The sequence below is a fragment of the Mustela nivalis genome, assembly GCF_964662115.1.
Source record: "Mustela nivalis genome assembly, chromosome: 19".
In the NCBI taxonomy this organism is placed as follows: domain Eukaryota; kingdom Metazoa; phylum Chordata; class Mammalia; order Carnivora; family Mustelidae; genus Mustela; species Mustela nivalis.
Genome location: NC_139038.1, coordinates 1313326 through 1337928, shown reverse-complemented (window position 1 = coordinate 1337928; position 24603 = coordinate 1313326). Strand labels below are relative to the sequence as shown.

Below are 24603 nucleotides of genomic sequence, written 5' to 3'. Positions count from 1 at the left end.
CTCAATCTCAAGGGGGGTGTATGGTGCAGACCCGGCCATCCGGCTGGAGATGCTGGGGCAGCAGGCTTGTCCAAGGCGGCACCAGGCCACGGGCAGGGGGCCTGGTGTGTGCCTCCTGCCCCTCCTCTGGGCAGGTTCTTCGAATCCTTCCTTCTCTGGTTTTGTTTCTGTTGTTCGGGCTTGCATTTTTATTTTTCAGAGAAATGTGTAATGACACTTGGATACATTGAGGACGGGAATCAGATGGCCTGTGTAAAGACAGCCACGTGCCACCCAGCCTGGGCATCATGGGGCACTGGGATGAGGCTCGCTGCTCCGCTGATGTGGCCCCTCTAATGAGTGCTAGCAGGACCCACAGAGGAGGTGCCACCTGCCTCTGTCTTCTTCTCGCTTCCTTCCCCCCGCACATGGTTCTTGTTGTACCACAGTTAGCACGCGGCAAGACTGACAGAGCCTGTGGTTGCGCTGCTGTTTCTGAGACTTGCCCTCGTGGTGCCGGGCAAGGCTGGCCCCACGTGGGGAGGGTGCCCCCGTGCACGTGGGGCTCCGGGCTGGCCCGTTTCCTCGCCGGCAGGGCTGGGGGCCGTCTCCTGGGATTCCTGCGGGTTGGCAGGACCGGGCTGCTGGTGTCCTCTGTCTGCAAGCCCGTCGCATGTTGGGCGGCCCAAGTTCCGCCGTCCGTAGAGACCCTGGCTGCTCACTTCTGCTTTCATCTTCTGTTACGCATGTGCTTTGGCAAGTGTACACGAGCAAATCTCAGCCTGGGGTCTGTCAAGGAGGCCTTTCCCAGCATGGACAAGGCTGCATGGTGGCTACTCCACCCCGGCTGTTAATCCACGCCCCCCCACCCCCAAGGGCAGGCGCACGGCAGGGGACTTCATGCGTGCTCTGCTCTTTCCACATTGTCTCCTTAGATTCCATGTCGCCTTCAGGCAGAGCAGGGCAGAGGTGAGTGGCTTCCTTCTTACTGGGGAGGAAGTGGAAGGTCAGGCTTGCTGGGAGCATCCAACCAGTCAGATGCTGAGCGGGCCCCCGCTGGATCTCTCCAGCAGGGCAGTCCAGGGCTCTCTGGATGCCGCTGTCAGCGCCCCACTCTCCTGAGTGCCTTGGGATTGGCAGTGGGCTGTGTGGGGTGTAATGGCTTCCAGGCGGTGCACCCAGCCCCAGCGGCAGCCAGAGCCTCACTCGGCAGGGAGCTGGGAGTAGAACCCTGCCCGTGGCACAGGGCTGCCTCTGGGAGAGTGTTTCTGTGTCCCTGCCTTCCGGAGCTGCTGTGTGGCCCCCTGCCACATTCTTAGGAACATGGCTGGGCATGTGTTTCTTGTGGCCACAGGATGTGTGTGCCATTTCAGGGATGCTGTCTCGTTGGACAGTTCCGCCGGGGCTCCTCAGGAAGGCATTCGGTTTCCATATGTGTTCAGTGCTTGTCACTGGTGGATCCCTCTTGAGCAGGCCAGGGCACACTGTCCTCAGCCTGGCCTTGAGCAGGGTCCTCCTGTGCCTCCCGCCCTCCCCTCCTCTGGGTCAAGTTTCCCCAAAACCCATCTGTGTCTCTCTGATGTCCACTCCCAGGAGCCCTTGCTGCTTGCTTGCTTGCTTGAGTCCCCCCCCCAAGCTGGGCCGTTCCCATCCTTTCCTGAGGCCCGGACATCTGTTCTCTTGTCCTTGGCTGGTCTGGAAGCCCTGAGCCATCAGTGAACTTCAGGGGCGGGACTGGGGGTGGAGCTTGCGTCCTTCAGAACCTTAAGACGTGCCTTTGAAGGCTTCATGGTCAAACTCAGGTGTAGGGTAATGAGTCCATTCCTCTTTGGCCGGGTGGAACACAGTTGGGGGCAGAGGCATTAAGCGGATAAACACACGTGAATCTAGAAACTCTGACGTGAGCACAAACAACAAAGATTTAGAGCAAGGTGCAGGAGGGAAGCTTGTGATCTGATGGGCGTCACCTCAAGGCTGTGAGATGGTCATGGGAAGTAGGAGACCGTTCCTGGCCATGTGCCCACCATGTGCCTTGACCTGGGTAATGGAGGCAGGAAGACTGGTAGGAGTGGGAGGGGGCTGAGGTGTGGGGCTGACATTTAGTGTGTAATGTGTTGCTTGTCTGTGATCTGTTGAAAATGTGCTGATCCCTTTTACCCCCTGCCCCTCCACCCTGCTACTATACCTTCCACCAGCTGCTAGTGACCCATGTTAGCCTCTAAGCCTGGTGTCACACAGCGTGGGTGTCCTGTGCCCAGGAGCAGCACCTGACCTACACGCCAATTACACCTCCCTGTGTTGGATCAGCTGACTCTGACCTGCTGTCCACTCCTTGGCCCTTAGCCCTACCCTGTCCTTTCTGTGGCTTGCCCCTTCTTTCTCCCAGACAAAGAGACTTCTAGAATGTTCAGCCTCCTAGCATTCCCTGCTGAGCCTTGATGGAGCCAAGAGCTTGGCAGCCTCTTTGTGGGTGCAGCTGCTGCCAGGGCCTATCGTGTCTGGGGCTGGACCTGTGTGTGTCTCTTTGTCCCGACTCAGCCTGGGAGCCTGAGTACCCTAGACAGAGAACAGGGTCACCTGTTTGAGAGTGGTTTGGCCTGGACAGTGGTGCTGTGGGGTGCACAGGGCCTTGTGTGAGTGAGTGAACTGCTGGGGACCAGAATTTTCCTGTCTATTAAATTGGAGAAGTTAGTGGCTTGCTCTACATTTCTGAGAGCCTGAAGGCAGATGCTTTAGGAATTTTGCAAAATCCCTAAATAAAATAAAATTTTGTTAATGTGAATAAAATTTTGTTAATGTGAATAAAATTTGTTAATGTGAATAAAGTTTGGTTAATCTTTTTTTAGTTTTGCACAAAAGTGTACTTGGTAGAAATCAGGTCCATGTTGGAGACCCCATGGCTTAGCTTGTGCTGTGCTGTTAACGCCCTTGGGCAGCGGTCTGCAGTGGTCAGCATAATCCCACGCTATGTGCCAGCACCTTGTCCAAGTGCCCTGGATAAAGGTTTGCTTGGCTTGGAGTTGTTTTGAGTTCGAGTCTGGCAATGGCTGTTGGCGTTCACATACTCCATGTTTACTAGCCTGGCAGGACGAGGCCTGGGCCCCGCACACGGAGCAGAGCTCTACCAGGGGATGACCGCCCTTCTTGCGATACTGCAGCACCCTGTCCAGGTCCTTCCCAGAGGTGGTGGCCGGTCCTTGGGCTTTCTGCACACGCAGGGAGGCTGATGTTCATCCTGGGAGGACACAGACAGCTGTGGGGGGCGGGGGGGGGCAGGTGCGGAGGTCACACAGGGCCAGAGCCTGCTTCTGCCGCGTCTCCAGGAAGGTCATTAAAATGTCTCCTGCTGCTTCAGAGTAAGCTGTGTCCTCTGTTCCCTGAAAGTGGGTGTTCTCCGACCGGGACTTTGCTGAGGAGGCGGACGCTAAGGGGCCGCAGTACAAAGATGGTTCTCCGAAGCTCAGACCTCGTCTCCCGCAGCAGACACCCGCTCAAAAAGGCATTGATCGATAGGCATGCCGACTTCGCCTTCAAGCACTAAGCGCTTTGTTTTGGACTCCCAAAGGCTTGCGGAAATGCCAGTGACCCCAGAGTTCAGCTTACTCTTGGAACTAGCAGTTTAATGTTTTATGAGTTTTCTCTCCTCCGCTTCCCAAGAAAGGCTGAGGTTCACCGGAGAAGGCATCCCGGCGGGAAGAGTTGGCCATCCAGGCGCTGGTGTCATGGGTCAGGGCCCTGGGCTCGGCGCATATGTGGAGCCTCTTTCTGCCCCTCGGTATGTAGGGGAGAGGGCAGGGCCATCTGTCGGCTGGTAGTTTGAACAACTCTTTTGGGGCACTTTAGCCGGATTCATGGAAACGGAAAACCGTGCTCCTGTGGGAGGCTGGGCTTTCTTAGTTCCTGAGGGCCTTGCTGTTCCTCCCCTTCTGTCGTGGGGGCCGGCCAGAATCCCTCTCGTGGGGCCGGCCCCCTGAGTGTGCCGCCAGCCGTTCCTCTGTCTCTGCAGAGTTTGTATACAGACCTGGCTCATTATCCTCGGCCCGCGCTTTGCTTTCCTTTGCAGCCGGGTGGGCATATAAACGGGGGTGGGGTGGGGTGGTGGTCTACACTTCCTGTCTCTCACTTGCTCCTCTGCTCTAACACCCTTTGCCTTAAGCCCCGTCCTTGCCCACATTGGGGTCACCCTCCCCTGCTCCTTTCCTACGTGACAGACCTGTGCCCTGGATGCCCCCTCACCCCCCTCCGGATGTCCTCTCATGTGCCAGTCATACCTGTGTGTCTGCCTCTCGACCATCTTGTGCCCGTGGTGGTGGCTGAGTGGTGTGCACCGGCCCTGTTTTGTGAGGGGGTGGGGCTGGGGGGAGGCTGTCCCAGCAGGGCCTTGTAGAGGTCTGACTCACTGGTCCAGCGGTGCCCACGGCCCCAGGAACTGACTGCTTTCTGTAGGGGCTGCTCTGTGACGTCACGGCTCTCTCCTTCCGTCTCGGCTGTGGCTTGACAGGTAGCAACAAGGACCCTTCGTGTCATGTTCTCTTGGTTCACGTGAGCCATGCGGTTTCTGTGCCCCATCAGCCTGCTGACCCATGAGGTCAGGCCTGTGTTTCTCATTCCCCGGGTTTGCACAGGACCCACAGAGCTTGTCGCTGGGGCCTGTCACTGCTGGGTGAGTGGCTGAGTGCCTCTAGCTGCCGATGGTGCTGGGCCCTGCCACAGAGTGTTCAGTGGCGTCCCTTGTGCTGCCCTCAGGGGGGAATCTTACCTTCCCTCCGGCTTTGGGACAGTTGAGCACCGACCAAGTGTCAGGCCTCGGCAGGCCTGGGGACGCAGGGCCAACAGCCCTGAGGGTGGAGCTCATCCCACAGCTGCGGGCATGGTGCCTGTCCCGTGCCTGCCCTGCAGGGTCATGTGTCCTCTGGTGTTACTCCTTCCCTTCCTGCTTTCCTGGAAAGCGTCTCACCACTGGGAGAAGCAGGTGTTCTTTCTAACTGGGCCCAAGAGCTTTGCTCACCTGAGCTCAGCCCCAACGCTCTGAAAGGCCCAGTGACCTTTCCGTGGGGGCTGCCAGATGCACGGGGGTGCTGCCTCTGAGTTGACACACTTGTTCCTGTGACATGTCAGGACTGGGCTGGGCTCCAGTCAGACACCGGGGGGCAGAGGCCTGCTGGTGCTTTAAGGGCTTACATAGTGAGCTGGCAGCCAGGAGACGAAGACACAGGCATCCTGTGCCCCAGCTTGCCCCCGCCCAGTTGCCACCTGCTCTTGGGGTGGTCTCCCATCTGACCCCCACATGGCTATGAGGGCATTGTGCTGCCACTTTATGGGGCACGGGGCTTGACAGACTTCCCCCAGGCTTTCCCCACCGAGCTGGTGGTCAGGGCAGCTTCTGAGTGGCTCGGGTCGATGGAATGCTGGCTGTGGTCTCGCCTTGGCATGCGTGAGTGAGGGAATGGGGCTGGTCGAATTCAGTCGCCCGTGTTGGAACATGGATTCCAAGCCCTCGTGAGCTGCCTACCTGAGTTCAGTGATTCTGGGGTCGACGTCACAGTGCTTGATTATCAGGTTGGCCTATGAAGAGTTTAGATGGAGTTAGAACTCAAAATAGCCTCTTAATAGGACTGTTTCAAGTGGCTCTGTGTGCCTGTTCTTATGTGTCTGATCTTGGAGCACCTGGAGGGGCGGGAGCGGTCAGTCAGGCATGCAGCTGGGTCACACCTGGGTGTGAGACTCTGGGATGGCCGAAGGGAGGTGAGAGTGAGGGGCCCGGTCCATGGTCCATGGTCCACTCTCTCCTCTCTGCGTGTGTCCCCTTCACTTCTATATTGAAAAACAAAACTCTGTGCTTATGTGTGGGAGAGAAGAAATGGGCATTGTCTGTTGTCCCCATAGATGAAGGTTTTCTCCAAGTTGAGTGATCAAAGCTGAAAGGCTGCAGTCGGAGGCTGGATGTGGCTGAGCCCGTAGGTGCCCTCCGCGGCCCTCAGCCCGAGCCTGACGTGCTCCTGTCTCCCCGGCGTCGCTCCTGTGAACGCCCCGCACCCCCATGGCATAGTCCAGATGTATGTTCTGCTTCCCCAGGGCTCTTGAGATGGTAAGGATTTCCTGTGGAAAGAGGCACCTTCCCTGCACGGAGAGGTTGGCTCCTCAGTGAGGGTCCTTTCCCAGGACGCCTCCCTTCCCAACCCCTCTCCACAGATCTCGCTTCCTAGGGGGCTGCCCTGGTCATCCTCCCCTCCATCAGGCCCTGGGGACGGCCACCCCGGGTGTAGACTAGTGAAGCTATGTTGTCTCGGGACTCAAGGATTCTTCTTCCTGTGCGTGCTGGGCACTGGCAGCTGTTGAGAGCACGTCAGAAGTAGAGGGTGGTCCCTGGCAGGACAGGGGCACTAAGGGCATTTTGGGGGAAAGAGAGGCAAAGACAACGCTCCGGAGATGCTTTGTGGCCATGCCAGGGGGTTGGGTGTTAGCTCATGGGCCGTCAGGACTGCGGGGTCCTGAATGGGGCCACCCATGGTCTTCTGAAGGGTCGGTTCCGAGGGGGATGGCCTAGGTGGGGCCCACAGGGAAGGTCGGTGTGCCGGGATTGTGGCCCGTCGAGCAGCCACCCTGGTGCCCCGGTTCCCTGGGGTGTCCTCACCCCTGTTGGCGTCCGGCCGGGCTGCATGGGGAAATGGGCCCAGCTCGGGCAGAGGGGGCTCCCTCACCCCAACGGCTGCACATCTGGCTGCTGGGATCCGGATGGAAGTGCTTGCTGCTAATTTAGCTCATTCAGAAGTGCTTTCTCCCCGAGCGCTGTGTTGCCGACAATTTTCCCCATTGTGTGTGGGGTTGAGCTCCCCCTCCCCCCGCCGCCTGCGTGTTCTGGGATCACCCTGGGTGTCTCTTTGAAATCCAGAAACTCCTGAAAAGCTCTAAGTAGCTATTCACCAGTGAGGAAATGGCAGCGTGCCGCTTGCACGTGCAGCTCTATTTTGGGACCAGCGTGACGAGCGTGTCCTGGTCCCGGGGGGCCCGTGGCTGGGGTGGTGTCTCGCGGGCCAGGTCTCACCGCTCTGCCCTCTCGCCTTTCTCATGCAGCGCCCGCGGGCTGGAGAAGGCTCGGCAGCAGCTCCAGGAGGAGGTCCGCCAGGTCAGCAGCCAGCTGCTGGAGGAGAGGAAGAAGCGGGAGACGCAGGAGGCCTTGGCGCGGAGACTCCAGAAGCGGGTCCTGCTGCTGACGAAGGTACGGGGTGTGGTAGGGTGCCCGGGCTGGCCCTGCTCGGGAGGCCTGCTATCCCGACCTGCAGCCGCCAGCCTGTTCCTGCCACGTCTAGCTAGAGCACCTGGTCCCCAGACTTGAATGGTTGTCCAGATCGCTACCAAGGGAAGGGCACCGTTAACCACAGTGGTTTATGTGGTCTGACTGGTCAGGCTTGTGTGGAGCTGCCTGTGTTCTCCCACAGAAGAGCGTCCATTTCCCTGCATCCAAAGCAGAGAGTCATGGTGGCTTCCTCAAACTGGCCTTTTATCCTGGGATGCTCTCAGGTTCTTGAATCCCAGCAAAGACTTCAGCAAACCCTGCTGGTTCCTTTGGGACTCAGAGGGCCCAGGTGTGGGCCTCCTTCTGGAAGGCCATCCCACCACCTAGTGCTCCGGTGAGGGGCAGGGCTGGGGCTGTGCTGACCCAGTCCGCAGGCAGGGTCTACCTTGCCCTAGGCTGTGGGTGAGGGCAGCCTTCCCTTCCTTCAGGGACCTGTGAGCACAGGGTAAGTGGGGGCTGGCCTGGGTCTCTGGGGCCAGATACCCTGGGCTGAATATTCTTGCTCCCAGCCTTATGGGTGGAGACAGGGCTCTCTCTAATCCTCCTGTGCCTGACAAGCTTCTGATATCTAGCTGGACGGAGTCTGCAGGCAGCGTGTTACTTAAACATTCCCTTGGTTGCTGAAGTTTCAGGAGACAGGGGCGAGAAAGCCTGAATCTGGCCCTAGACATTCTCCAGGCACGGATGTGGGCTGTCCAGCCTGTTGGCCAAAGACACCTTCCTGCTGCCCCAAACTCCACACTGTGTGGGCCTTGTAGGCCATGCCAGGGAGAGACGGTCTACCTGGGGGATGCCAGGAGTTATGCCTCATACTCTCAGCCTCTGGGACCTCCTGCTTATGAAGCTTGGAGGGGACAGTCCTATTTCAGCTACAAAAAGCCTGCCATTTCATGGCTTCTCCAGCACATTCCTTGTCATGCCATGTTGTCACTCAGAGCCTTGACATTACTCAGGGCCCTGGGTCCAGGGGGCTTCCCAGGTCATGCTCGGCCAGCCTTTGCATAGAGGTCCCTGGGGCTGCCCCCGACATCCTGGCTCTGCGGTTGGTCTCTGCGGGAGAGTCATGCAGCGTCCCCTCATGCGCCATGTCCTGGATCTTGGCAGCCTTCTGGCAAAGGTGAGGACACGGTCCTTAGGCCTGGGTGCTTGTGGTGGGTGACGGTCAGGGTTACGGAGCCGCCTCCTGGTGCCGCCACTTCTTTTTCCCTTCCTTCTCCAGTGTGTACTGTGTGCCACCAGCTCATCTCTGCGCGTGGGTGGGTTCATGGCCCTTCCAGCACTTACAGTCTCACGGGACAGGAAGCAGTGACACACGTTTGCTAATTGTGATGGAAGTTTTCCTTTTTTTACATTTTTTTTTTAGAGAGAAAGAGTGTGCTTGCATGCAGCGGGTGGCGGGTAAGGGCAGAGGGAGAGAGGCTCCCAAGGAGACTCCCAGCTGGGCATGGAGCCTGACAGGAGGCTCTCTCTCATGACCCTGAGATCGTGAACTGAGCTGAGATTGAGCCGACCGCCCAACCGACTGAGCCCCACGCTCATGCCCCGTGTGGTGGAAGTTGTTGGAGCTGAAGCCGTGGCGGAGCTGGGGCCAGAGAGTCAGTTTGTGAGAGTCTCGTGCAGGATTTGGGGGCATGGGCATGAAGGGGCAGCCCGTGCTGCCGGCATCGGTCCAGATCGTGGAGGGCAGAGGGAACAAGAGGTGGATGGCATGCCTGCCCGGAGGGCGCATCCTCAGCTCAGACGGAGGGGCTTCCTGTGGCTGGGGTGAGGGACGCCTGGACCTGATGTTCTGTATGTGGGAGTGAGGCCAGGCTGCAATCCCCAGCGTGGGAAGCTCCCTTGGAGAATGTGCTTAATCCGTCTGGGTCCCCGTTTTGCCATCCACAGAGCAAGCAGGGCTGTGGTGTGCTAAAGGAGCCTCATGGGCCAGCCTGACTGGCTCCCGTGTGGACAGTGCTCGTGAGGCATGTGAAAACCACGAAGGAGGAAACGGGTTGGAGGGCCCTGAGGAATGGAAACCTGGGACCACCGCGCCATCCGGCAAGTGCACTCTGGTGTTTCCCCGCGGGCAGCGGAGCCAGCGTGTGGAACAGGTGTGTGCTCCCCCGCATTCACAGCAGCCCAGGTGCCTGGCTGCAGGGGAGCTGGCAGAGAAGACGTGGCATCGGCACACAATGGAATATCGCTTCACTATGAAAAAGAAGGAAGTCCCGCCATTTGTGACAAGATGGGGGGGACCCGGAGGGAATTGCGCCAAGTGAAACAAGTCAGAGAAGCACAAATACTGCATGATTTCACATTGGGATCTGAACACGCTGAATTCATGGATACCGGGAACAGATCGGTGGTTGTCAGGCCAGGGGCTGGGGTGGGCGTGGTCAGAAGCAACCGACTTTACTTGTGGATACATCATAGACGGAAAAATACGATCCACAGATACAGGGCGTGCCCCCTGCTCATGGGGGATGCAGCTCCCCTCCCATCCCCCAAGTGTGTGGCAGCCTAAGAACTACAGTTCTGCTTGGAAGGGGGGGCCGCAGGATGCTGTGGCTGGTTGGGAGTCTTCGTGGGGATCCCGGGACCGCCGCCATGTGCTTATGCGTGGGCATGCGGTGCTCCGTCTCCAGGGCTGTCTGTCCGGCCTCGTGGGAGCTCTCACGGCTGGATCTGTAGGAGGCCCTGGGCTTCTGGGGCTGTCCTCCCTGCGAGGTCTGTCCTGGATAGCATCCAGCTGGGGACGGTACCCTGCCCAGCCTGGTGGCTGCTCTTCTCCTGGGACGCAGTGATAAGGTCTTGTTTGCTTTCAAACAGCTACTGCTTTTGTGTTTAATAAACTTTATTTTCTAGAACAGTTTGCGATTGATAGAAAAAAGGTAAGGCTAGCTCAGAGAGTCCTCACGCGGTCTGCTGCCTTCCGTCTCCCTTGTACTGACCCCTCACGTCAGTGTGGTGCAGTCATTACTGGTCACGAACCAGGCCTGACCGGCATCACTAACTGACGTCTGCGCTTTCCTCCTGTTCCCTTAGCTAACCCTCCGCCCTTGCTCTGTCCTGGGATCCCAGCGGGACTGAGCGGTCACTTCTCCTTGGCGCCTCAGGCTGTAACGGTTCCTCCGACTCCTCGGCTTGGATAACTCTCATGCCTTGAGTGTGGCTCAGATGTCCTGCAGTGGTACCTCGGCAGTCGCAAGGCAGCGGCTTTCATCCTCCTTGCCTGGGGGCAGGGCATCAGCCGTGACTTAGCTGTGTGGACAGGCTCGCTTATGTGGCCGAGCTGTGTCTATCAGGGTGTGTCCGTCCGTATAGTGGACTTGGGAACACGGTCCCCGTGCAGAGTAGCTCCCATTCCAAATTCTTGTACGTGAGATTCGACTCTCCTTCCCGTTGTGTCAGTAATTCAGTCATTTATTTATAGCAGATGGGCCATGAATATTGACTGTAGGTTTTGGTTTTAGTCCAGTGCTACCTGGTTTTATGGCCCCGGCAGCCGGGGGCTCTTCCAGTCGAGCCTCCACGTGGGGGTGGAGCCCTTGTACTTCTTCATCTTTTGTGCTGCAGGGTCCCTGGGCGCGTCCCGAGCATCTCCTGCCCAGCCATGCACCAGCCACCCCTCCAGGACCCTACCTGCTGCCCTAAAGGGCAGCGTCAGGATCCGAGTGGGCATGGGTTTGCTGGTTCTTTGAGGCCCTATCAGCTCACAGAGCCAGGAAGCCTGTCTGTGCATGCATGCACGTGTGCATGTCCTAACTCGTGTGTGCGCGTACCCAGGAATGCTGCCCTGGGTCTTTTCCCGAGCTCCGGTGAACTGGATGGGTTCACATGGACGTGTCCATCTCTAACCCACACGTGTGGGTCATCCCTGTTCCCCCCAACCCTGACACCTGCCGTCTTGTTAGCCCTGTTGATGACTTTTCGTATTCCCAGCTTTTTGTTTTGAGATAGTTACACATCACAGGAAGGCAAGGATAGCACACAGGTTTCCTTACACCCTTCACCACTTCCTTGGTGCTTCCTTTCTATGTCATGGTTCCACGAACTGATACGGGCACACGCTTGTGTATATCTGTCTTCTTGTCACGTGTGGCTTGGCATAGCCGCCGCTGGCAAGTTGCTGCATGGCCTCACACATGCCCAGTCACACTCATCTCACTTGCCCCACAATGGCCTGGGCACAGCGGCCACTCATCCATCCTCTGTCCCTAAAGTGTTATCCTTTCAACAGCATGGTAAACATGGAATCGTCTGGCATGTGGCCATTGGGAGACTGGCTTTTCCACTCTGTGGATCTTCCCGATCTGCCCAGTTTGTGCCCGTATCAGTGTGTGGTCCCTTTTTGCTGCTGAGCAGGACTCCATGAAGTGGGCACGCAACAGACGTATGCCCGGGCGTCACGTGGTGTTTTCATGGCTTCCAGGTTTTGTTGTTACAAAGGCCCCGACTCACGACGATGCCCGGGTTTTGGGTGGCTGTGAGCTTTTGTTCCTCTGGCTGCGACTATGGAGCCCGGCATCAGTGGCCCCTGGGAGCTGGGGACAGGTAGTTCCTCACCATCCTGGAGGTGGTAGCCCAGGGGCATTTCTGGGGCGGCAGCTCCGAGCTGGTGTCCAGGCATGGGGTGTGGGGACATGGGCCAGCATGGTTCGTCCATATGCCAAGCGTGCGTTTGCTGGTTTTCTCTTGCTGCGGTGGTTCCCGATGGGTCGATGGCCATGGGTAGCAGTGGACATGGCACGAGGGTGCTATCTCACAGTTCTGGGCGGGCCTGGCTGCTTCGTAGGACCTAGGGTCCCAGGTCCTAGCAGACCGCATCGGGTGGCAACCCCAGCCTTGTGGGGTGCTGGTGCAGAGGCTGTTGGGGAGAGTTTGCAACAGGTTGGCTGGGCGTTGCAGGACCATAGGGGTCCCATCCGTGCTGGCTGTCCTTGCTGCTGCCGCCTGCTCACGTTCTTTCTCACACTTTCCCTGAGGGCCCTGAGGCCCTGGGGGGTTGAGGCCACGCTGCATATCTCTGTGGCTTTCCTGCCCACACCAGCAAAACTCTTTGCTTCTCCCAGCTTTTGTGGCTTAGTTTGGGGCCAAGGCAACCTAATCCTTTGGTTTCAGGGTCCCTGAACTTAGTTCCATCTGCAGAAATGTCCCCATCTTGCCGGGTGACCATGGCATATCATGGCCTACCACCTGCGCAGTTACGGATGGTTTATGCTATGGACGCCAAGTCTTGGAGACTTAGGTGCCTTCAAGGCCAGTGGGGAGCACAGATGTGGGGAGTGGTCCTGCGCAATGGGATAGGGTCGACCGGAAGATGGGGTGGGTGTGCCACCCAGAAGGGGCAGCCCCTCCCGGCCCCAGCTGCCGTGTGCCGCAGGAATTGCCCAATTCTGGGAGAAGTCAGCACCCCTTCTATGAAGTATGCCCACTCACAGATTTCCCATGGGTCAAGCAGGTGTGCTCATTGTGTGTGTTGAAGGTGACTGGAAGGGACTCGAGAGCAGAGAAGCGGTTGCTGCACACAGGGCTCGTGGGTCCTGTGTTCATGCTAAATGAGTCCCTCTGGCAAGATCTGCTCGTTGGCCATGGGCGAGTATGGGAAGAACCTTCCTGTCCTCGTAGTGGCCATGCCGCTGTCCTCCATATCCTCGGATCACCACACCAGGGGGGCCAGCAGCTGCGGGCCCTCTCTGTTGGCCGAGTTAGAATCCCTGTGGGAGAGCCCCGTCAAACCAGTGCCTCATGACTGGAGCTGGCAGCTGTGACCCCCACCTGTGGACCCCGTGGCCCTCTGTGCCCAGACTTTGCCCCCACCTTTGTGAGGTTTTGGCCTGGCTGTCTTCTTGGGCATTTTCTGTCCTGCAAGGTGACTGTCCGGGTCCCAAGGCATGAAATTTCCATTTTCTCTGTCTCAGCAGGTTGGAACCCAATGGCCCTTCCTGGCCTCATTCCGTCCTCGCCCTGACCCCTGGCACTCATGGGCCTTGCTGAGTTCGGGAAAGAGTGGCTATTGATTGCCTGGCACTGACTGATGGCTTAGACTGACTGTTGCTCGAAGGCACGTTCCCGATGGGTCGATAGCAATCTCCCGCGCAGCCCTGGGTCCGGCTCGCAGGGTCCCGTCTGGCCAGCCAGGGGGATGATGAAGTCGTTCATCAGGCCTGTCTGTGTGGGCGGGGGTGTGGCCGGCCTGCTGCATGCCAGGGGCACGCCCACTGTGTGGCCATGATCGCAGTGACCCCGTGGGCTTGCAGCATGTCTGTCCCACCCCAGCCTGGCCTGCTCCTGTTCAGGTGCATCCTCCTCAGGGTGCCTCCGTGGTGTCTGTTCTTAGGCCTGATATTGTGGGGTCTTTGGTCTTCCCCTGTCCTTGCTGAGGAGAGACCCCCCTCGCCCTCCCCTACCCGTTCCCCCCCGGCAGGGTGGTGTGTGTGGCTCCCTGCTGCCGCCGCAGCTCAGCGCCAGGCCGACTGCAGGCCTGCCGGCTGGGCTCTGTGCGCCCGGGTCCCGTTGCGGGCCCTGTTTGTGTGCTTGACATTTCCGCTTACAGTGCTTGGAGCGTGTGGCTTTATTTTGAGACCTTATTAAGCGGCTCCCGTCTCAGGGTTTAATTGTTACTGATAGCTGAGAGTGTAATCACCTTGGTAAAATACCATGACTATTTTAAGCAATTGAAAATTGGCTTCCAGAACTGGGTGAGCACAAACCATTTTCCTATTTGAAATGAGCTATTTCCAGTGTGCCCCTAATATTCCACAATATGGTTATAGAATTTTGTTATTTATAGAACCTCAGCAGTAAAAGCTAACTTTTTAGCAAGAAATTAAAAAAACAAATGAAAGCAGACACTTCCCTTAACTCTTTTATCTATATCCTAACTGTTCCCTAGCCCGAATTCCACATTGCACTGGTTTCTGAGAGGAGGATGCAGGCCCCGGCTGTCTTACCACCCTGGGGATTAGAGTGCGTGGTTTGGTAGTGATGACGTCCCACCCTTGAAAGATTCCCTTAGTGAGGGGGTGGCCCTGGTGGTGGTCGTGGTGGTGGGAGGGCTGGGTCGAGGTACTGGCTGGGGAGCAGACAGGTGGTCGGAGGTCCTCCTAGGGGCTTCCTTTGTGTCAGGCATGCCAGGCTGTGGTGCTGACTGGCAGAAGATGTCCACCATGTGGGCTCAGCGTCACCGGGGCTGCAGGCTGTTTTGTGGACACCCGCCCTGTGGGCGCCCCGCGTCTATGCCAGAATGTCGTGACTCTGGCTTCGGTAGAGCTCTGGTGGGCTGCGGGGGTGCCCCACTGTTGTTTGGGTCTGCTGGTGCTCAGTGAGGTGGGCCCTCCCCGTGTGGGGGTTTAGAGCTATATGCCCTTCTCTCGGGGAGTTCTCTCCATATTCTGACCACGACTCTCGTGGGAGATGCATACTGCCACATCTCCCATCTGTGGCTTGCTGCTTCTCTCTTGATTGTGTCCGTTGACGAGTAATGGCTCTTAATGTTAGCGCAGACCAGCTTACGGATTCTGTTACCTTTGCATCAGCACCTCCTGAGCCTTGGTGACCTCAATTGCCACAGTTATGGCTCCCAAAGTCATGGAGATGGTTAGCTATTCTCTTCTGACTGCTTTATTGTCTCACCTTTTACGGATTGACATTTGGGTGTGACAAGCCGTGGGTGTTAGGCTCTTTCCCCCCCAGGTGGTAACTGGATTTACCCCGGTGATCATCTTGCCACATATGCAAACACTGAATCCTATGTTGTATGCCAAAAAATAATGCTATGTTTCAGTTATACCTCACTTAAAATTCTCAGAAAGATTATTTTTTCTCTGTTGAACATGCATTTGGCACAGCACCATCTGTTGAGAGACCAGCCCTTTCCCGTGGAGTGGTGTTCCTGGACGGTCCAGCTTCTGGATTCTGTGTTCAGTTCCATTGCCTCTCTCTGTCTTTTTACCCTGCCACCTTGTCTTCAGTAGTACAGCTTTATGACGTGTCCGTACCTGGTAGTCAGCCTTCACATTGGTTCTTCTCTAAGATTCCCTGGCTCACTCTGGTCCTTGCGTATCCTTATATACATCAGAATCCATTTGTCCATTTACGTGAAAAACTCTGCTGGAATATGATAAGGATTACAGTGAATTTGTAAATCAGTGTGGGAAGACATGACATCTGCACGTTGTCTTCTGAACGAGAACATCCCATGTTACATGCATTATATTAGACACTTTCCCAAGCATTTTCTGTTTCCAGTGCAGTTTTCATGGCCTCTCTGAGGACTCTGACCTCGTATGTGTTACTGGTGTGCCGAGATGCCCTTGGGTTTTGGCTGCTGCCCTGTGCACAGCAGTCGTGCTGAACTTGCTCCTTGGAAAGCAGCTCTGGCAGAGCTGAGCCTGGCCTCTTCCTCTCCAGCCTTCGTGCCTTTCATTTCCTTGTTTTCTTTCCCTCTTATTGCTGGGACCACCCGTTGACTGCCTCGCGGAAGTGATGCGGGCTCTGTCCTTGTGTGCAGATCGGGGAGCTTCGGTACTTCGCCGCCAGTGGTGAAACGTGCTGTTTGTTTCTGGTGGATACTGTTTATTGGATTAATGGAATTCCATTTTTTTTTTTTTTTTTAAGTAATCCCTGTGCCCAGAGTGGGGCTTGAGCTCCCAACCCAAAATGAAGGGTTGCACACTCCACCTACCCAGCCAGTTGGGCCCCCTATTTGTTGTTTTCTAAAATGCCTACCCCATCATTTTTGACGTGGGTTATTTTTCTTATTGTTCTGTTTCGAATATTTTCTCATAATGTCTCTGTAAGAGCCTGTAAGAGCCGGCTTTCACGCAAGGTTCCCGTGCTCAGGACCACAGTGCAGGCAGATGGGGTGCTGCGAAGGGATGGAGGGGACCCATGCTCCCGCTCCCGTTTCTTTGCTGTCTCATCCGTGGAACCTGCTGGAGTGAGCTCTGCGTGCTGGCCTTTGCGCCGGGCCCTTCTGGGGCACAGTGACTGCATAGGCCTGTGCTCCAAACCCAGGTGTGCCTCCCTCTAGGGGACAGAGCAGACTGGTGAGAGCCTGGGAGCACTGCTGTGGTGACTTTGCTGAGCTCTGGAGTCTGCTAGGAGTGGGGCCCCAGGTGACCCTCTGGTGCTGGGGCCTGGTCACTAGGTTTGAGTTTCTGTGTTTGTGTGAATGACTGTAGATCCATTGGAAGTTGTGAAGATGGTGGGACAGGTCCCCCATAACTTTCCTGCAGCTTCTGCCCTAGAAACGTCTCCCATGATTGCAGTGCAGAATCAAAGCTGGGCATCTGGTGTCTGCTCTGTGTGTGTGTGTGTGTGCGTGTGTGCACATGTGCACGTGTGTGTGTGCGCGCATGTGTGGCGGTGGGGACCCGTTCTTTGTCGTGCTTGCACATGTGTAGCTGCACGAAAGCTCCACCGCTGTGAAGACCTTTCACGTGCTGCCCTGAAAGCACATCTGCCCAGTTGTCCCCTGCTGTGTTTGCCGTCTCTACTAATAGGGCATTTCAACAATACTCTATAAATGGAATAGTTACAGTATGGACATTAAAGTTTTTGTGTTTTTAGATTCATAGGCTGTTTTTTAGAGCTGTTTTATGTTTATAGAGACATTATGGGGCAAATACCGACTGCCGGGGTCCCGCTTGCCCTGCCTCAGCAGTAGCTCTCCTGCGAGCCCCCTGTCTTGGAGCTCGATCTGGTACAATCCACACAGCGTTATTGCTCCATGGTTGTTAACAGAAGCCTGTCCTTCCTTGAGGCTAGCCCTTGGTGTTGTGCATTGTGCAGCTGGAAGGATTCATGATGGCCCATGTGCGCCACTGCCGTGTCAGCTCCCAGAATGCGGTCACTGCCCTCAGATCCCTGTCCCCATGTGACCCCCAGACCTGGGCAGCCACTGATGTTTCCCTGTTCCGTGGTTGTGCCCCTTCCAGGCATCATATGGTTGGAGTGCCCCAGCGTGTAGCTTTTCCAGTCGGGCTGCCCTTGTTCCGCTGTGTCTTCGCATGGCCTGATGGCTCGTTCCTCTTCAGCGCTGGACAGAACAGTTCACCTGCGCACTCACTGAGCAAGGGGCATCTTGGTGCCTCCAGGTCTTGGCAGTTTGAAGGAGCATGCCATACACACCTGTATGCAGGTTTTCGTGCGATGCACAATTTCAACTTAAGTGTCTGGATCACACAAGAAGAGTGTGTTCCGCATTGAATGCTTTCAGCACCAACACTTCCTCGAGGAAGCTGTGTCTCTTCCCTATTCTTCCCTATTTGTAGAAACTCTGTGGGGTGGGGCCCTTTGTTCCTGATGGGCCCATGGGACACAGAACTGGGGAAGGGGGACCCTGGAGGCTGGAGCCCCGCAGGTAGGGTCTGGCTCCCTGCCCCTGGCCTCCCTCCTGGTCTTGAGGCATTTCACTGCCGAGTGTGTAACTGGGTGCACATAAGCCTTCAGGGCACTTGGTTGCTTCTCCCAGGTGAGTGGGGGTTACCAGAGTTGGCATCGATGGGGACTAGGCTCATGAGAGAAGGAGGCCGGGGCGGGGAGCAGACTCTGATGGTGCACCTCCAGCCATTGCTCCAGCCGCCCTGGCCTTGGCCACAGGCTCCTCCTGGTGCCTGAACCCAGACAGGTTGTGCACAGCTTGACATCCTAGCCTCTTACCTCCATTTCTCTCCCAAAAGAACTGAAACGGTGGCTGCTTCTGATCTGAGTCTTCATCTTCTTCCCGCGTCCTTCTTCAGAGCCCACAAGTTTCCTAATCTTATTAAAAGGATTTCTCTTGTACGCCTTCCTTTTTAATGCTGAAAATTCCCGGGCTTAGGTAGCACAGAAGGAAAGGCGGAAAGTGCCCAGTACCTGCCCTGTCTCCTGAGAAGCAGCCGGCTGTCAACAGGGCCTGGCTTGGGTCTGTCCTGGGTGCTCTCTCAAGTGCACGCCCTCTGCCCTCTCCCCAGTGCGGTGACTTTGATTGCTCTGCACCCTGCCCCCTTCCGAAGCCGGCCCCCACCCCAGCTTCATCCCGCACGGCGATCTATGCTCTGCGCAGAGATGGTGAGCGCAGGTTCTCCTGACTGTGTGTTTACATCTGCAGCTATCTGGGGGGCTGTGGAGACAGGCAGGGATGCATCTGGCGTGTGCAGAGGGGTAGTGCCTCTGGGCAGTCTGTTTTTAGTCCTCTGTCTGGGGGCATTCCAGCTGTCCTTACTGGATGGAAGCTGCTGTGGGCGTTGTGGCCGTTTCTGAGTAATAACAGTCACTAAGCCACAGCATGTCTGCACTGTCCTGCTCTGGGGCCTGCATTGTCAGGGTTTCCCATCCACATACATGCCCTTAGGGATGTCTTGGGGCCTGCTGACCTGGCACGTGGTTTTGGGGGGTGTGCCATGCCTTGTGTGCCTTGCCACAGTGTGCCAGGCAGAATTGGACCAGAGCCCTCTGTCCCTATGACTTGAGATGATGAGGCTGAGGAGCTCGACCTTGACCAGGTGGGGGGCTATTCTGCCCACCTCGAGGCCCACCCTTCCTGGGGCACCCTGGCCTTCTCTGCTGTCCCCCTTCTCTCTGTTTTGATGCTCAGCCTGTCCTCATCAGGCAAGACTTGAGTAGCTCCCACCGGGTCCTTTGGAGCTCTGGGCCTTTGGTATAGATGGATTTTGCACGGCTGTGGGTGGTTTCTCCATAGGCAGAGAGGAGTGCTGACGACACCCGGACTGATGTGACAGACACACTCTGTGGCCGGCAGAGGCCTGAGTGTGCCCCTCGTCACACCCATCTCCTCCATGCTAAGGACGAGAGTGCTGCAGATCAGAGAGGTTAGTAGTCCTGTGGACTCTGCACTGTCCCTCTGTAGGGCACGAGTCAGTCCTTTACGGCAAGCTCCTTCGTCTGCCTACGGATCAGGTGGGATCTTGGGGCATGTGGTGTTGAGTAAGTGGCCCTCGCAGGGCCCAAGACCCGGCCTGTCTGCCTGGCTCCCAGGCACTACCTGGGCTGCAGGTCAGTGGACCATGTTGAATGCAGAGTCCAGTCCATTTCAGAGCCAGTGTAAGGTCCTTCTACCCGGACTTGTGCTGGACCAGGCCCAGGGGTGTGCCACAGTGGAGACCTCGCACACCACGGTGACATGTCTCTGTCTGCGTGGGTGCCCAGTGCTGACCGCTGGTCTTTGGTGTTGCTGAAGTCTCTGCAGATGTCTGCAGGCCCCCCACTGTCCACATCCATTCCTAGTCCTTGTCACACCCTGCTCTCCTCCAGCGACCATGGTCATGTCCTCTCTGCATCCCCTCCACCTCCCAGAGGAACACCCCTCCTGCTGTGTTCATTTGTTCTGTTGGCCTCTGGGTGCCTGTGCTCTCGTCCCCACACCTGCTGTCCTGCTGTCCTGGTAGGGTCTGCGCTGCACTTCCTCGTCCTCCTACCTCCGTCCTCGAGCCTCGCATATAGCTCCCGGGGAGCCACCAGCTACTGGGGAACGGCAGGATCTGGGCTCGGAACTCGGCAGCAGTCTGCGAGGTGGAGTGCGGGACTCTGCTGTGAGTTGGGGTCTCAGTCCCTGCCCCGGCTGTGGGGCAGGCCCGGGCAGTGATTCACACCCTTTAAATTCAGGCTCAGATTCAGACCTTGCTTCTTTCTTCCTTCATATCACTTTTGCGTGATCCTTGAGAAAAGCCTGGAAGAGGGCAGTGTACGTCACCCAGCCTGTGGTTTCTAATTTAGCATTTGTCCTGCTTAACGCAGCAGTCCTCCTCCTTCCAAGGCTAGGCAGGCTCCTCTCGGATCCTGCATCGGATCTTCAAATTTTAATTTTTAGGTGTTGATATATTGTCCCTTCGGGTTACCTTTCTAGGCTGACATTTCTCTTACATCCACTGAGGTAAAAAAAAAATGCACGTGTTTTGTTATGGGAGCACGCCATTTGCAGACTTGTCACCCCTGTCACCGTGTTACCCACCGAGGAGGCAGCTGGAACCGGGTCAAGGCTGCAGAAACAGTCTTAGAAAAGCAGTTTTAGGAAATATAATGAAATCAAAACAAAGTGCCTTCTATCCCTCCCCAGTTGGAAAATGTTTACTAAGTTGGGGTTTGAGAGGGCGTGGGGGGTGGTGTGGCACCCTTGGAACCACCACCGTCCAGCCATGGACCTCGGGGGCTGCACTGGGCTGCCCTGCTTCTCTCGCCGGCAGCCTTCCCCGCTACCGGGCTCACTTGTCCTCTTCATTGCTCCGGACAGGGAAGGGCCTGCTCTGTTGTGTTCATCAGCAGTTTGCTGTTAGGAGGCTCTTTGTGTGTCGGGGCACTCAGGACGGGTCTGCTAAGTGTCCATCGGACCGGGGAGGGTAACTTGCTCGGGCCCCGTGGAAGGTGAGGGCAGCATCCCAGCTCTGTTCCCTGTCTCTTGTCGGCACTTGCCGCCTCTGCCTACGAGCGGCCCCTCCCACCTTCCTTCGGGCCCTGGTGCGGTGCCCTGTGTGAGCAAGGGCCCGCTTCCCCCGGGCCACCCCGTCTGCCCACTGCCGATGGCTGTTTGGGCGTCAGAAGTGCTTGCAGCGACATTGTGGATACAGACCTGTCAGTACTGAAGGTTAGGACCTAAATGAGCAGCTTGGAAAATGGTGTCTTTCCTCCCAACAGTGGAAGTTAAAAGAATGGTAGCTCCCAGGGGCAGAGGGAAGGGAGATGAGCTGTAACTCGGACCAATGTCCAGGGCAGGGCCGAGGCTGTGCCCCGGGAGTGCAGGGCTTGGACATGTGTCCTCTTCCTCTAGGTCCGGAGGGTGGCCTGTGTGTGGGGCCTTGGTTTTAGCCTGCTCCCTGCTGTCCCCACCCCGTGTGCCAGAGCATAGCTGCAGGCCGCACCCTGTCCTGTCCCCACCCTCGCCCCCAGTACAAACGTGAGGCCCCCGGGCCACCTGGGGCTCTTCCCTGTTTTTGGACTTATGGACTGTATGCCCTTGTAAAAGGTTTGCGACACATATGTGTTTACTTGAGAAGCATGTGAGAAGCCTGTGACTCACGGTCAGTGATGAAGGACTAAAGAGTTCAATCTCAGTGCACTTACTTGGAAAGTTTTAAAAAAATTAGTATGAGTAGGACCTCCCATTTTCCCCAGGTTCCTGGATTGTCCTGTGCACACCCTGGATCACGGGCTCCCTACACGGAGGTGATCACCTTAGGGCTTCCCGACTGTGGTGGAGGAGCTGGGCCTCGGCTATCAAACAAGCCTGCTGGCTGCCTGGTCGCTGCCATCACTTATGCTGTTCTTGGAAGGGGAAGTGGACGGTGTCCTCTCTCATGTCCCCTGCATGCTTCCATCTCCATGTAGCTGCACTTCGATCCTTCCTCCTTTGAGGTTGGCCCTTTTGGCGTCACGGCCTGTGGCTGCCTGCTCGGCCCACACCGGTGTGGAAGGCGCTCAGGGCTGGGGGGCAGGGATGGTGTGTTCTCCACCCTCGGCTTGGTTTCTCAGATGCCTCTCTGCCAGCAGGTGAGACCTCAGCCCCTAGAGACACTCCTAGCACAGGGCTTCTCCAGTGACACTTGCTTGTGAGGCCTGTATGCCCTACCTAGCTGGCCATGTCCCCATGTCCTGCATGGATCCAGACTCCAAGCCATCCCACAGGGTGGGGGCCAGGAGGCTGGGGCTATCTTCATTGCTATTTACTATTTTGTTTATGGGGCATTTTTGCTTGAGTGTTGAATTTCTGAAGTACAGCATTGAAGTATTTTCTGTCTTGCTTCCTGAGGTCCTGGGGTGGGTGCTTCCCACTGCTCCTCAGCATCCTGGCTGCTAGGGTCTGAGGCATCTGCAGCAGGGGGTTTTTGGCGAAGAAGCCTGAGTGTCCTCACTGGGAAAGCCCCGTGCAAGCCTACTAGCGCCAGGCCGGGGGGGGGGCGTGTGTTGGGGGAAGGAGTGCCCACGCAGCCCTGGTGGTCAGAGGGGCCCGAGTGCCACGGGCAGACCTTGGACTCCCGTGTCCCTGTTCACACCCTAAAACCCCCTCCCATCCTATGAAGATCTGCTGTCTTTTTAACTTGGTTTGGAAGAGATCACAATCTTTGAATGACCTGACCTGAGCAGAAACAGAGCTGCCAGTGATAGTAACAGTGGTGACAGTGGTGGCATTGGTGGTGGTGGCACTCAGAGAGTGGTTCCTGGCCAGGTGCCTCTCAGGTGCCACTGCTCTGAGGAGCCACACCTCCTGCTGCTGCTGGACCTGCTGAGGGTCTCAGGGTACCCAGATGCCCTTGACCTCCACTGGCTGCCCTTGGCCTGGGGCTGTTCCGCTGTAGGCCTGCTGGGCCATGTCTGCATTCTGGGTGCCCCCAGGCATCTCCCTGTTGCTGGCTTTTGCTCCCTGACTTGTCCTCCCTGTGCCAGCCCAGAGAGGGGGTCCAGAAAGGTGCCTGTGCCCTGAGTATGTGGGCTCTCACTCTGGGAGGGGGCTCCTCACAGCCTCCATGTCGGGGAGGGACCCTGCACCTTCTGTCTTGGGGCGGGGCCTTTCTCACTCCAGGCTGCCTCCAGGGGGCTTGGGGACACCAGGCACTGAGCTGTTCCTTGAGACTGTCTCCACCACAGGGTGGTTCCTGGCTTGCAAACTTACCATAGGCTGTAGCAAAATCCAAGGCTGCAGTGGCCTTTTGGGTTTTCCATGAGGTAGGTGCGACTTGCACCAAGGTTTGTCCTGAAGGAGAGGATGTGGCACATGTGTCCCTGACATTGCCCTGGGACTCCTACTGCTGGGGGTGTGGAACCGCCGTTCTCCTTCCACGGCCGGCTGGGCTGCCCTTTTCTCCTCCTCTCTCTAGGAACGGGAGGCCCTCTGAGTCTGTGTGTGACCCTGACCCTTGGCTGCCCTGGGTGGGTGGCCCCCCAAGGTCTGTCCCTAGCTGTGTCAGGAAGCGAGTCAGCACTTGGGCTGGGGCCTGGCAGCTGGGCTCCCAGTGTCTCCCTTCTGGGGGAAGAGCCTGGACCTGAGACTTAGAAAGCCCAAGTTGTAACTGAACTCAGGGGCTCTGTGCCTAGGGCTTCTGCCTCGGGACACCCTGCCTTGGAACCCTCACTTCCTGTCCTGCGTGGAGACATGCCTGTGGCCTGTCCCAGGACAGGGCATTACCATCTGAGTGCTGGGGAAGGCTGTGTGATCCTGAGCCGGTGCTCACGCCAGGCCAGTGGATCGTTCAGCACACACTTGCCATCAGCCCTGCTCTCAAAATCACCCCGCTCCAGAGAATCACTCGAGACCTTCCTAGGTGACACGGGGGAGAGAAGCAGGGAATCCGACAAATGGTAGCTCGGCTATGCCTGCACTCAGTGGTTGAGAAGCACACATGGGCTGGATCGTGCAGAGCCCCTGCCCTGGGCAGAGCCGAGCTTGTGGGGTGGGGGGATTGCCTGGGCTTGTATGGTGTGGCGGTCGCCAGGCCAGCCCCTCATGGTGCATCAGCAGTGTGAGAACAGGCTGCTGGTTCAGCATGCAACATGGTGAGCTGCTCGTCCATGCCCTCTGTGCGGGGCTGGGTGTGGTGTGCTCCAAGTTGACAGTTATGCTTGCGTGTCTGTGTTACAGTAAGCCAACGGCAGACACCCAAATGAATAGTAGTGACGGCTGACCCTTGTCATGCTGACGGATTTCCCTGAATGCAGTTGTCCTTAGAACACTGTGGGTGAGGATTGGCAGAATCCCATTTTGTGGGTGAGGAGACTGGCTGGGAGCTCCTTCCCGCCTGTCCCTGTTGCTGCTTCCTCGTGTCAGAGACTGCGTGTGTGAGTGTGTGTACCTGTGTGTGCTGGGGTGTGAGAATGTGTATGTTACTGTGCACATGTATGTGGTATGTGAGTGTTCATGGAGTGCCGCCGTCTGTGTGCATTTTATGTGTGCACTGTGTGTGCACGCGTGGTTGTGTATGTATGTGTGAGTGTGCATGTGTGTTTTCTCTGGAAAGCCGGCTGTTTGATGTAGTTGGCTACTTTTCCCAGGAGATCTGCATGGAACATTAGGCCCAGAAGATGAGGACCAGCCCTAGCTGTCGTAATAGTTATTAAGTAGCAATAAAGTGGGATCTGTATTTACAGACCCAGAGTGCACTCAGACTGGAAGGTATTAAATATCATCCATCATCAAATGGAAAACAGTCAAATGCGGGGAGAGTGTTTCAGAGTCAATAATCTTTTGGTTAACTTCGCCCATAAAGATCCAAACTGCCCCTGATAAACCTCTGAGGAGGAGGGAGGGAGTTCTTGCAGACCACGGCGCTCCCAGCACGGCTCCAAAGTCAGGCCCACAGTGTGCCACATCTCTGGGCTTGCGGTATTGCCCCGGGGGGGACTGGATATCCACC

The 24603-nt window shown here is 56.9% G+C and overlaps 1 protein-coding gene across 3 annotated transcripts in view; it reads left to right on the top strand.

The window, feature by feature from the left end:
• Positions 1-24603, top strand: part of MAD1L1 (mitotic arrest deficient 1 like 1) — a 310570-nt gene that overhangs the window by 113832 nt on the left and 172135 nt on the right. For all 3 annotated transcript variants that reach the window (XM_082714045.1, XM_082714046.1, XM_082714047.1), the window contains one exon: positions 7054-7198. In XM_082714045.1, coding sequence (XP_082570171.1) covers positions 7054-7198 — 145 coding nt within the window. The remainder of the gene's footprint in view (positions 1-7053; positions 7199-24603) is intronic.